At 36.9% G+C, this 14441-nt stretch overlaps 1 protein-coding gene across 3 annotated transcripts in view; it reads left to right on the top strand.

Annotated features, from left to right (window-relative positions):
- Positions 1-14441, top strand: part of ROBO1 (roundabout guidance receptor 1) — a 1916411-nt gene that overhangs the window by 1627959 nt on the left and 274011 nt on the right. For 2 of the 3 annotated variants that reach the window (XM_044072441.1, XM_044072443.1), the window contains exon 7: positions 4579-4587. The exons of the other annotated variant lie outside the window; for it this stretch is intronic. In XM_044072441.1, coding sequence (XP_043928376.1) covers positions 4579-4587 — 9 coding nt within the window. The remainder of the gene's footprint in view (positions 1-4578; positions 4588-14441) is intronic. 3 annotated transcript variants of the gene reach the window in all.

Below are 14441 nucleotides of genomic sequence, written 5' to 3'. Positions count from 1 at the left end.
CATGTAGAGCATGTTGTTTAGGCTTTTTATATGTGTGGGCATTCCAGTTGTTGCATGTGTCTGGACAGATGAATGCCAAAGGGTACATTATATTAAGTGACTGGCCTAATGAGGGCTGAGTAAAGGGGGGGGGGCAATGAATTTCCCAAGATCTAGACACAATCCCTTTGTTTATAGGTTGTGCAATATAGAAGGACTTTCTTACAACAGTGGACACATGCTGGTCAAAAGTTAGGTCACTGTCCACATAAGTTCCCAAATCCTGAACAACTGAGTGAACTTTTAGGGGCTCATTGTTAATGTGGTAGTCCTATGATGTTGATCATCAGATTTCTTTAGATGTTTATGGTTAGGTATTGTCCTTATAAAGTAAATTCTTCTCATTTTAATTAATTTAGTAATGTTAGTGACATGGGGTATTTAAATTTTAGTTTATATTATGTGGAAGGTAGTGGGAAACTGGATCCAAGGCAGTAAAGAGTCCCAAAAAGAAGGTTTACGATACATGAATCTAAAAGATTTCCTTGACTGAGTCATCTAGGTATTAGATAAAAAAAGACTCCCAAAAAGAAGGTTATGATACATGAATCTAAAATAGTTCTTTGACTGAGTCATCTGGGTATTGGGTAAAAAAAAAGACTGGACCTTGGCTACTTAGTCTTTTAAGAAATATGGTCATATGTAGCAGTTTAGGGAACAAATCAAGTTTGCAGTGGGTTCCAGGGTTTTAACATAGAAGCAGCACAATGATAGTAGTTCTGAGGATCATGGTAAAAGATATCTACTTGAAGGAAAAGATAATGTCCAGGAGTTTACTGTAGGCTAGGGATATGTTTTGTGACAACCAGTTGTCATTGTTTTTGTAGGTAACATTGCAAAAGGTCTTGAGGAAAGAAGCTTTTACTTTGTCTTTCTTCCTTCTATGCTTGATCTCCATCACCGTATTGTTCCTCTGCAGGCCTATTTGTTCAGCTTGGGGCAAGGGCCAGTTAAGAGAGGGCATCTCCCAGGCTGCTATTTTTTTTTACTAGCCCTTCTGTTCTCTATCATCTCCACAGCAGTTTGATACAAGCACTCCATTTTGCCAGACCTTCATACACAAGTGCACTTCCTTGTATGTACTTGTTTCCAACAGCAACACTACTTTATAATGCTTGGTAGAGTGAGACACATCCAGGCTCTCATGCTGCCCTTGCCATAATATCCTTTGTCCACTAGGTGTCAGTACTGAAGCAGAAGAATGTGCCATCCCTCTGCTCCCACCTCATCCTAAGGATGGATGAGTCAGCATCAGCTGTTCATTCTCACCTTTGCCTCACTAGCTGGTAGCTAAATGATCTCACGTTGTATAGATCATACTCAGGGTTTCATCTCTCTATAGTTTTGAGATGGAAATCTGGATCTTCCCTCCCGTAAAACTCCATTATACCAGATGAAAAACTTGTGGGTACTTACTGTAATGCTAAATCATTTTTTAGAAGCCATAGCTATGCTGGGTTCTACACCATCTATCCATAGCTTTATCCTTTGTCTTGTTAAGTTTGGGGAAGCAGGCTGTTGTGCGATAGAAGTAGTGAGGCAGAGCAGCCTGGAAAACTTCTTACTACTGAACAGAACTAGTGCTGACAGCAAAGTTCTGTTCATCTTACACTCCAAGTATTAACTCTTATATCTAGCATTATTGTAAGTACCAATTGCTGTATAAAGCCCTGATTGCAGCTCAGGTGACCTAGGAACGATTAATGACCTGACTGTTTTCCTGTCCTGTAGCGGGTGGCCTGTCACACTTCAGTGCCAGTACGTCCTGCAGAGAGATGTATGTGGCATGCCAGGTATGGGCTAGATGCACATCAATGCAGTAACCTTCATGGGGCATGAGCAGGCATGGGTATCTTCAGAGAGGAATGCATAGCAAGCCCTTGAATTTGTAAGCTTGCAGGTTAACCTTCTGGAGAAGGGTTAGGACCAGAAAAAGGAAAATTCCTCACGACTACTAGTTGCCATGCTGTGGCTAGCTCTCATTGGTAAAGAAGAATGAATGGGCACAATTGGAGCTGAGGTTTGATGCCTGGTAGGCGAGAAGATGGGAAAAAAAAACATTGAAAAAGTCGATGAGTGATGCAGTGACATAAAATGAATGACATTCAGCTTTTTGTGCTTTTCTGTTCACTGTTATCTCAGTTTCTTTCAAACCATACAGTATTTCAAGGGATACTAACAATAAGGAGGTAAATCCAAAGCATACTAATTAGACAGTCCAGTTTGCATTCTACATGCTGATTTCTGTGTTTTCTTTTTATTAGTAGTTCAGATCAGGTGAGTTGAAATCGGTACAACGTATTTTCCATTTGGAAGCCTGTCTCAATAAACTCCTCCACCTGATGCCTTAGATATTACTCTGTTCTGAAGTAATAACCTGTTTTATGTAACTATATTTTGCCAGTAGTTAAATAAAAGGAGAAATCGGATTACACCTGAGGAGCTAAGTATATGTATTAAAGTTAATTATGGGGAGAGTAATAGTTAATGTGATATATATAAGCTGCATTATGTTTAAATATGCCTTTTGTTGAAGCTGTCCAACAGTATCAGTTGCTGTTTAAATTCAGTTGTTGCATTTGCTTTCCGTCTGAGGTTGTAAGTCTGATTAAATCATATTATGCATTCTTTTACTTATATATAGTAAATGATTACCAGTTAGATAGCATTAAACAGACAAATGGTTACTTATAAGTAAAATGTATTTAAAAATCTTATATTCATAAGTGCTTCCTGTATAATAATGATGTTTTTCACGTTTTATATATTCTAAAATCAATATCAGTCCATTTTCTCAGTCTTTTTATCATTACTAATATTGCATTATTGCTTTCACAAAACGAGCTAAACTGTTTCTTTATATAATCATATAAATTTATATTAGTTTTGTCAGTGTTATCCATTAGGATGAAATGTATAAAACTGTAGTTTGTTGCTGAATACTTCATATGTACTTGATAAGTTTTCTGTGCTTGAATTACCAGTACACTTTTTGATATAATGATAGCAGATTATGATGTCACTTCAGTGAATTATGACATGTAGTGGTGCAATAACTGTTAACTTTACAAGTGGTTGAATATTTTAAGGCATAAGTAAGTAATGTAAAAAAATATTCATTAGGAAATAATGTACCTTTAGTAAATATGTGGCAATTGTTTGTGTATATAAATGGAGAGTCAGAGCTGTACGCTGAGTAACTTGACTGTCATGGTTAGCAACAGTTTGTTGTGTAGTTCATCACTTTTGTTAAAAAAAATCACTTAAAACTGTTATGATTTTTATTTTATTTTTATTGCATTCCACTGATGTCATTTGGAATTTTTCTTGCATTCAGGTTTGCCTTTACCTAAGAGTTTCAAAATACAAAGTGTCAGAATAATATTGTATTTTAAAGTAGAAATAATTATTCCAAATATTTAAATGGTTAATTATGAAGTCAGGCTTGTATGAAAACATTATATGACATTCCTTGTAATTTCTTTTCCCATACTTGAGTGAAAAAAGTATCTCTTAAAAACGTGGGTATCATTTACTTCAGTCACACAGTTTAGATTTGCTGTACATTGCATGTAAACAAAAATGAAACTCTGGGATCTCATAGAGCAAATGTACCATTTTTGTTTTTTTGCATGAGTTTTTGTTTGACATTTTTCTAAGAGAATCATCATCCATCTTTCATAGTATACGTATATTGCTTTCAGATGTTCAGTCACAAAAGTAGCATTGAAGTTGACAGTAAAGTCTTATCACAAACCTCACACATTACTTCAGTCCTTAGCAAGGGCTGCATTTAGTACAGCAGAGCTTTATCTTCATTTGTCCCCTTTTGCATCTCAGAGGTATTTGCAGCTGAATATAAAAATGCATGTAACTTGTTTGCACTGCTTCTGTGGTCCTGTCCCACAGTTATTTGAAAACCTGCCTGGTTCTGCCCTCTATAGTGCATAAATATTACGTAGATTGTTTATCGATGTATTCCAATGGAGTTCCACTTCTCTGGAATTTTTATTTTCAGGTCCTCTCTGAAGGAACAATTAAAAAAAATGGAGATTGTTTTCATGATTTTGCATTGTTTCTCTTACTGGAAAATCACTGGTGACAATGTGACTGAATTGACATCAGTAATTGGAATCCATCACCTGTGACATTATATTTAATAGTAAACTTTGGTTTTCAGAATATCATATTTTTATCCACTAAGCATAATAATCAGGCTTATTTAAAGTCAGTGTCATGCAAACTACTTAATGAATAGTTTGCAGTACTTTATTAAAAATTCACGGCATGCAGAGAAAGAGAGAGAGAGAGTGTAACATATTGCTATTTAGTACACACATGAAACTAAATAGTAACTTGGTTAATGTTAATCACTGTCATATTACACTGTAATGGACCTGAGGTTTGTGACGAGATAGCTTGATATGGATCCTTCCATTTGATGACTAATTGCTGTTATCTGTAGATAAGGATGATGCTTCTCGATTCAAGTTTATGTTGACTTCATTTTATTTATGTCACTTTTCTCTTTTGTTTTAGTTTTGTCTGGTAAGTTGAATGTATTCGCCATCTTCCAGTCATCGTGTTCTTGTGGCAGGGAACGTCTGTTTCCCCTTTCATCCATACCCTTCCATGCCTTCCAACCAGTCAACCTCCATGTTTCAGTTGTCATTGGCAACAAAGAGTGACTGCACTGAATATGTTCTGCATGAAGTATGGGTAACTGTGTAACAAAGGTTAAAGGTAAAATGATGCTAATCATTTATATGTTTAAATGAGAACGTTATGTGCACCTTTTATTCTTGTGGTATCCAGCAACTCTTTCAGAGGGAGATTACACTATAAAAACCCATTATCCTTCAGAAGCATGGATTTCTGTAAAAAAACAGTCCTTTTGGCTTACGTAGCGGTGACCGTGTTGATGTCTGTGTGGAGCAGAAACAGAGGGGCAGGTGTATAAGTTAGCAGCTTCAAAAGTGATTTTTAGTAGGTAGCCATGGGATATAATTGACATAAGCAGTAAAGTAAGCTGCTTGTGTCTCATCCATTGCAGAATAAGGAGTACGTCTGTTGTGCCATAGGTGATGGAAGTGGAAAAAGTGAGCTGTAACTTATTATTAGGTTGATATGTAGAGGCAGGTATGGTTCTGCTATACTTACTTGATGCATGCAAGCATGTGTTACCGTAGCCTGGCTAAAGCACCTCATAACTGACAGCTTGATTTCACATACCCATGTAACTCTTGTATTTCAACTTGTCATGTTATGAGGAAATGATACACTTAAAAATATTTTTTTTTCACTGAAGCAAACCCCATGCACTATCAGTGTGGGAGGCTTCCCCCCACTCTGCCTACTTTGTAGTTCCCACATCAGGATCACACCACCACATGGAGAGAGAGCATTTGCTCACGTGTGTTCGAAAGCCTGTCCTGCTCATTCTCCTGGACTCTGTGTGATCAGATCACAGAAGATAAACTACAGGGAGAGATATAAATGATCACATCTCAGTGAACTGAGCTGTAACAAAAGTGCAACCAGCAGTCGAGAAAGTAGCCAACAGTGGTGGCAAAGGTGAATTAACCCAGTTGCTTAAACTTTTTGCACAGCAACTCAGTCAGCTTCAAAGCTCCTTGGATGGAGTAAAACTTTCAGCACCCTTCGCGACTGAGTTGCAAAGTGTTTTCCATCAGAGGAGTGATGTTATGAGCATTTGAGAGTGAACCATTTGGATGCTAGTTTATTTTCACAGGACTCAATTCCTTGTGGTCACAGATTACACCAAGAAAACGAACCAGTGAATCTTGGGAACCATTTTCAAAGTTGGTTAAACACTGAATTATCATCTGCTGGTTCTGGACATTCATTTAAACCTAAGAACTTTCAGGCAAAGCTCAATGAATTGGAAAATATGCTTCTGAAGGTACGTAACTTGCAGTGTGATAGCACCTTTTTTGGCAGAGAGTATTAAGAGGAAAAGGGTACCCGAGGGACTGAAAATGTTCAAGTTCCCTAACGGACTGCTTTTGGGACATTCGGATTTAGAAGAACTTTTAGCAATGTTTGATAGACATGGCCAAGAATTAATGCAGTTCATTGTAAGATTGAACAACAGTAAAATTATTGAACTTTTAGACAAAGCGAATAATTTGAATATTGAAATTTCTTCAACTGTATTGTTTGTTAAATTTATTGAAAGATATGACAATATTTTTGACAAAGTTGAACATCAAGCTAAAATGAATATGGTCAGGAAACAAAGGAAGTTGGATAAGGATGAACTTGAATATACCAAGAACATGGCTTATTTAGTTTCACAGGGTACAAGTCACTGTGGCAGCTTTAGGTGGTCACAACCCATGGAACAAAGCAGTCAATAAGACAAATCAAGTTGTGGTAAACAACTCTGGGGTTACTAATCAAGTAGAAGATGATGTATTTCAGCAGGAATTCCCTGAATTAAGGAGATCAGAAAGTATCTCTAATAAAAACATACTGAGAAGTTTTTTAGAACATCCTCACATTCCATAGGGGGAAAAGAGCAGTAGCAATTATTAGGAAGGTTGAAAGAATGTGATTAAATAATTTCAGCCTTTGAAGGTAAAATGGTGAGCCTGGAGGGGTTTAACATCTTTAACTACACTGACATTGGTATAACTAAAACTCATTTTTCACTTATTCAAAAGGGGTTTGCGTTTGTGCTTTCAAGGAATACTAACTTAGTTGACACCTTAATTGAATTTAAACTGTTTACTAGGAGGTTAAATTTGCAGATTTTATTTAAAGAGCATGGTATCTGCTGTGACTTCTACAGTAGAAACATTGAGAAAAAAAGTATGTTCAATCCACCTTTATACCCCACCATAGCAAATTATGAGAAGGTATGTGTTCAGGACGTTTATCAGTCTTTTTTTAGACAAAGGTAGAAATTTTACAATCTGACAAAGGAAGAGACAGCTCTTTTAAATGAACTTAGATGTAACGACTCTTTACGGGTAATGAAACCTGACAAGGGTGGGGGGATGGTAATTGTAAATAAGGTTGCTTACAACTGTGATATGTTAACAGTGTTACACAATACGGTAACATAGGAAACTGTCTCTAAGAATCAAATTACTATCACACACAGGAGAATTCAGTTGTTTCTGGAGGATTCATTGTACCAGGGGGTTATAAATGAAGATATATTTAATTTTTTGGTTAATAACCACCCCACCATTCCCTCTGTCTTTGGGATACCCAAGGTGCACAAAAATATTAACAAACCACCTTACAGGTTTATTGCTGGTGCACACAATAGTTTGACATACTCCCAAGCTTTTTTTGTGTATAAACTTATTTAATGTTCTGTTAAACCTACTGAGTATCCATTAAAGGACTCCTGGGACTTTTTGAAAAAGATTAAGCAGGAGTTTTACACTGATAACATTGGCTTTACCATGATAGATGTTGTGGATCTTTTTTCTTCGATTCCACATAGGGAAGGATTGGAACTATTTCAAGAAACAATATATCGACTAACTTTGAATACTAAACTGACAAATTTTGTAATGGAAGCAATGAAAATTATATTGAACAACAATTTTGTTTTTTGAGAACGAACATTTTCGGCACATGAAAGGCGTAGCTATGGGCACTAATTGCTCCCCAACCTATGCCAACCTTGTCATGTACACATGGGAGAAAAACATATTTTACTTCAGGATTTCTTGAGCATTGGTTTCTTTACTTAAGATCTTTTGATGATAATTATATTCTTTGGAAAAAGATCGACAGTGAAAGAGATGAATTTGTGAATTTTATCAACAATAACTCATTTTTAAAATGCACATATACACATTCTGACAAAGCTATTGATTATTTAGCTGTAACTGTTTTTAAGGATAAACTCCAACAAAAATTTGGATCTAGATTATATAGGAAGCCAACAGTTTCAAATAGCTGTTTGGATTTTAAGAGTTACCACCCCAAATATATGAAAAGAAATATAGTTAAGGGGCAAATTTTGCGAGCATCGAGAATATGTTCAGATGTTTCCTTATTTAAGATAGAATTGGGTAATTTAATTGCAGTGTTTCAAGAAAGAGGGTTACCTGGAAGATCAGAATAGGGGAGGAGATCCTACAAGGATGGGATACCAGATATAAACCCCATTAGGTTCCCAAAATGAGATGGTGTACCTTAGGATGCAGTCCTAGGAGAGTTCTTTCTCAAATTCTGTGGTTATTCAGTTTGATGATGAGTCATGAATTAAAGGAAATTTTAACTAGGAATTGGGTCATTTTCAAAAGTAATGCCAAATTTATTAATATACTTGGTAAGAAACCTTGTTTTGTATTTACAACTGGACACAATTTAAAATATCTTTGTAAATATCCTATTATGTCACCAAGAACAGATGGGGGGGGGGGTACAAAAATACGAAAGGTGCAGTAGGATAGATATGTTTTAGATGGGGTGCCCCCAAAGCAGCTATTCTTAAATGTGGGGAATTGTGGTAGTAGTGGGCTAGTCTACATTGCTATTTATCATAATTGTAATTATTTTTATATTGGCAAAACTATTAGGAATTTGTGTAAGCATATTTATGAACATTTGCATGTCGTCAAGCATCAGGATGGTAACAACACACTTTATAAACATATTAAGTACTGTGGTCAGGGAAACACGTTTTTATTTGGTATACTAGAAAGTGTTAAAGATGAAAGGGGAGGTTTTGGGGAGAACAGAATGAAAGAATGTGAGCTTAGGTGGCAGCTTAGGTTGAATGCCACTATGATTCCATGTATTAATGACCACATCTCCATTGACCCTATTTTTAAGGAGGAAGGCACTTGAGTTATAATTATTAATTTTGAACTGTTGTTCATTTTTATCTTTTTATTATTTTATGGTGGGTACACCTTTAAAAATGAGAAGTAGATTTAATTAGAGTCATATGATTATTTTAAACAATGGAAGAGCACTGTATTTTTTGGAAATGGTTCTGATGAAGGCCAGTGTATTAGGATGAAACCGCTTAAATGTTTTTTGATGTTATTATTTTATTATTAAAGTTTTGTACTCTGGAATTGTGGATTGCCTTATGGACTGCCTTAACTGAGCTTTAGCCTTATTTTTGAGAACATCACTACATGGGCTTTTTATTTTTATTAGTTGGTTGCTTTGCTGCATGGTTACAAGCTGTTTGTGCTGTTATTTATATATATATATATATATATATATATATATATATATATATATAGAGAGAGAGAGAGAGAGAGAGAAAGCAGTTGTTCACATGTGTTTGAAAGCCTGTCTTGCTCATTCTCCTGCACTCTGTGTGGTCAGATCTCAGACGATAAACTACAGGGAAAGACATAATTGATCACATCTCTGTGAACTGAGCTGTAGCAAAAGTGCAACCGACACTATGAGAAAGTATATTTTAAGAAACTTACTACAGTCTTGACAGGTACACCCTTCACAAATTTGGCCTGGTGAGTGCATAATGTTCAGACAGTATTAGCATTTTCCTTAATGACTACAGCACGCTATTTACTGGGAGTCAGATTACGTCACTGCTTTTCTGAAAATAATTTGAGAATGTGTTGTGCTGAAAAAATATAATGATTGTTTCTAAGATATATGACATTGTGTTCAGCCTTCTGAGTATGACATTATTTTCCTGTGTCTATTAATTTACCTGCCAATTGGTCTTATAATTCTCCTTGCTTTACAGGGTTTTTTAAGTGAGTCAATGTGGTTTGGTACTGTTGACAGAGTTGGGGGGGCAGAATGCATCATGTTTCTGTTACACTAACTGTATGCAGTGTCTTGCCAGCAAGATCCCAGCCAGAATGTAGGACCAGTGACAAATCCATGAGCTGTTCTGCTTGTGTGAAGCAGATACTTTCATATTCTGGGTCTTTTCCACTCCTTAAGAATTGGGTCTGCGTAAGAAGACAGGCTGTTAGTCTAAGGGTAAAAGAAAATAAGCTCCTTCATACAGTGAAATATTAGAACTTTGTATTCTCGACCAATGGCCTGACAGTTACTGAATTCAGCAGTGGAGTCCTTTCCTTGCTGGTTAGTAATCTTGTATATAAACCACAATTTCAGAGATGGAAGAACCCATACTATTCATGTGTCTCATAGTACCTTGACACTTGCTTAGGCTCACAGCGCAAAAGTGTGTTTTATAATTATAAAGACTAAGGTCACGCCATTTCGTGGCTAGAAACTGATGCACGTCACTTTTGTTAGTCTTCCATCTGACAGAAGAGCTAATAGTATAATGTGCAGAATTTTATTAAGTTTAGCACTAAACTGGCAAACAAAGAAATGTACATACACAGTTTGGAGTTAGATTTCAGAATGAATACTTACGTATGATATTAAAAAAGTTTCTAAACTAAAAGGTCATTTCACTAGATGTAACAATATGAATGACAAATCATCATGGTTCATATTTGCTTTTTTAGTTTTACTGGAAAGAATGCATCAAAACTGTATGTATTCTAGTTTGTCAGAAATAGAGAGATATACACGCTGATATGTTCATAGTTGCTATACATGCTACATAGGAGACTATTAAGGAGCCTATACCAAATTCCCAGTTGCCCCAAAGCACTGTCTGGTTTTTATTTATTTATTTATTTATTGGCATTTGTTAACCGGGTTAGTCCAACTGATCCAGAGGCCTATTTTCAGCGGAGACCCGAGGAGAAAAGCTCCGGATACAAGTAACAATATAAGAGAAGTGTTGCAGAAGTATCACAAAAATAGCTATGTTTACAATGATATAGTTTCAAGTAGTTATAAATTGCAGGGTTGAAAACACATTTTTACTCAGTTTTGTTCAAGATACAGAAAAGTAAAGTCAGGTACATAACATCAAATAAGTTCAATATGCCAAAATATGTGCATGTAAACAGCTGGAAACTTGATGTTTAGCAATATTTACAAGAGGTGGGGAGTAGGATAAAGAAAGTAAGGGAAATATTAGAGAGACAAGTAGAAAAATAAGATATATACTTAGAGTGAGGAAGAAGAAATTAGGAAGAGAGCAGTATAATATCAAGTAGGAGTTTGACATGGACAGAACCAGGTGTTTAGTAGGTAGTTTTTAAGCTCGTCTTTAAATTGGGCTTTATAAAGGATACTTCTTACATTAAGGGGAAGGGCATTCCAGGAATGGGCAATAGAGAATTTATAGAGGGACTTGCCTATATTGTTAGCAGATTTGTAGATGTCAAGAAGGTGTTTGTCGGATGTGAGAAGCTGATGTGTGGGCTTATAGGGTGATAAGATGTTAGAGATGGAAGGGCAGGAAGTGGGGTTATAGAGTATGGAGTGTGTAATGTGTAGTTGTGGAAGAAGAAGTTGTTTCTGAAATTCAGGCCATAGTAAAGACCTAAGGAAGAGACAGTGGTGGGATTTATATGGTAGATTTGAGGCAAATCTAGCTATTGTGTGGTAGGTTTGTTCTAATTTAGAGAGGAGAGATGACTGAAGGTTTGTAAGGACTGTGGCTGCATATAGAAGACAGTGTAAGAGAAGTGATATAGCAAGAGATGGTTTAGTGGAGGGAATAGAGTAGTTTGTGATTATGGTACAAAAGTCCACATTTCAGATTAATTTTTTTAATGCTTTGGTTGACGTGAATATCAAATTTTAGTTAGTCATCAATAGTTACATCATGTAATTTAGTAAAGGGTTCAGGTATGATGATAGTATTGCTGAGAGAAGTAATTGAGAAGGAGGGTTTGAGGTGTACCAATGTTTTAGGCAGGAAAAGTAAAATCTTAAGTTTTTTTTGGTTTTAATATTTAATAGGTTTTTGGTGAGCCAGGTTTCAACAGAGGTGAAGGTGTCTTGGGTATGGGCAAGGAGATCTTGAAAGTTGTGGGTGGTAGTGATAAGGGTGGAGTCATCAGAGTATTTTAAGAGAGTAGACAGCTTAGTAGCAGAGTGTAGTCTGTTTGTAAAGATATTGAACAAGAAGGGACCCACGTTAGACCCTTGGGGAATGCCTGTGTTGACAGGTAGAAACGGGGAGGTGACAGATTGCCAGCATATAGATTGTTGTCTGTTGGATACGTAACTAGAGAACCAATTTATAGTGGTGGTAGAGAGATGGAGATCAGAAAGACTGGATATCAATTTGGAGTGAGAGACTGTATCGAAGGCCTTGGAGAGATCAAGGAATAGGCAGGGAACTAGGTGGTTGTTATCACAGGCTTCTGCTACTGTTTGGGTGAATGAGAGTAGTGTGGTAGATGTGCAGTGGTGGGGTCTGAATCCATGCTGGGTGGGAGTAAGAAGATTATTGTTTAGCAAGTGTTTAAGTAGTTAGTTTTGGACACATTTTCAGGAATTTTGGATAGTGAGGAGAGTATTGCAATGGGATGGTAGTTGGATGGTCGATGGAGTTACCACCTTTGTGGAGAGGGATTGTGAAGAAGGCTTTCCAAATGTCTGGGACAAGGGCTTCTGTAATAGAGTGATTTATAATGATAGAGACTGGGTAAGCAATGGATTTGGCAGAAATTTTAAGGAAGTGGGGGGTGAGTTGTCGACAGAGTGAGAGGAAGGTTTAAGTTCACTAAGTTGTGATGTGATGAAAGCAGTGGGGACTGGTTGAAAGGAGAATGAAATGGGGGAAGAGGGATTGGGGGGTATGGGTAATGTAGAAGGCTGGGACTTGGATGAGTTCATTTTTTAATTGTTTCTATGAAGTGTTTATTTAAAAGTGCAGCAGTCTCAGTGGGAATATTGGGAGGGGAGGGGTTGGGGGTTGGATGTTTGGTAGGATAGAGAATTTTGTTAACTTTAGACCAAAATTTTTTTTTTTGGGGGGGGGGGTTGTGTAGGCTGCCTTGTTTGAAATTAAAGAAAGTTTTTTTGTCTTTTAAGATTAGTTTTTTACACAAATTTCTAAGTTCTTTATACTGTTGGAGCACGGAAGAAGTTCAATTTTTGGACCAAGTTTTCCAGGCAGCATCCCTCTGATGCATAATAGAGCAGGTTTGCTTAGAGACCCAGGGGGCACAGTTAGATTTTACTCTAATTTTTCTGGTTGGGGCTGTAGAGTTCAGAACATCTAGGAATATTCTGTTGAAAGTGGTTACCGCATCATTTAGAGGGAGGTTATGGAGTAATGTCCAGTTGATGTTGGACAGTATAGAGTTAAAATTTATTGGAGTCAAATTGAGTTAGATTGCGACACTCTCTGTAGTGATGTTCTCTGGGAGAGTGTTTGAAAATTCTATGAATATAGGTTGGGGAATGGTCGCTAAGTGAGTTGGGAAGAATGCCAGGGCTATGATAAAGACTGGGTTCAGAAGTTAGGATCCAATCAATTATAGAACCTGTATTTGAGTTTATATTGGTTCTGGTTGGGGAGGATAGAAGTTGGTGGAATCCAAATAGATTGAGGTTAAGAACTGGAGATGAGGAGGAGAGTGAAATCCAATCAATGTTGACTTCACCAAGTATAATAGTTTAATGTGTGATATGCTGGGTGAACTAGGAGGGAAAGTTTTCTAGAATAGAGATGTTGTCACCTGGGGGGATATATATGGATACAATGGCAAATTTCCTATGAGGGTTAAAATGACAGTTTACAGTTAGGATTTCTGCAGGAGCGAAGCTGGGTATCGGGAGTTGAGAGTGGAGATAGAGTAAGTTTGTCAGAGTAGAGGATGGCTACTCCTCCACCTCTCCTGTTTGTTCTGTCAGCACGATAGATGTTATAACCTGGGGGTAGGATTTCGGAGTTGGAGATGTGAGTTTTTAACCAGGTTTCTGACAGTGTAAGGATGTTAGGAGCATTTACGTGGATCCAAGCATGTAATGTTGGAATTTTGTTTACAATACTTTGGATATTTAGTGAGAAAATAGTTAGAGATTTTGATGAAGGAGAAGAAGATTTTGGGGGGATTGTGAGAGGGTGGGAGGTAGGGAGTGTTGGCTTGAGAGAAGCGGAGGAAAAGGAATTAGGGTCTGGGTTAGGGTGGATGTCCCCATCCAGGAGTAGGAATGAAGGAAATCAAGCAGGGAAGAGAGTAGGCTAAGAGTAGTGGGTGTAATTTCTGATAAGATGGTGGAAAGATATATATATATATATATATATATATATATATATATATATATATATGAGTAATGTTTTTTAGTAAAGAGGTTGGATGGGGAGATTTGAAATCAGTCTAGGGAGATGGGAAATGTGTGGGCATTGATGAGTGAGTGGTAGCTGTGAGGGATGGTGAGTGTTACTGTGTTACTACTGGAAAATGCAGAGATATATGGTAAGATGTAGCAAGTGGTAGTATGAGGAGGAGGGGGATAGTGAGGTAAAGGGTGACATTATGAGGGAGTAATATGTTTTCTTTTAAAGTGTTATAGTGAATAGGAATATATTT

The sequence above is a fragment of the Protopterus annectens genome, chromosome 5.part0 (genome assembly GCF_019279795.1).
Source record: "Protopterus annectens isolate FY-2018-M chromosome 5.part0, PAN1.0, whole genome shotgun sequence".
In the NCBI taxonomy this organism is placed as follows: Eukaryota; Metazoa; Chordata; order Ceratodontiformes; family Protopteridae; genus Protopterus; species Protopterus annectens.
This window is presented reverse-complemented; position numbering and strand designations above follow the sequence as displayed.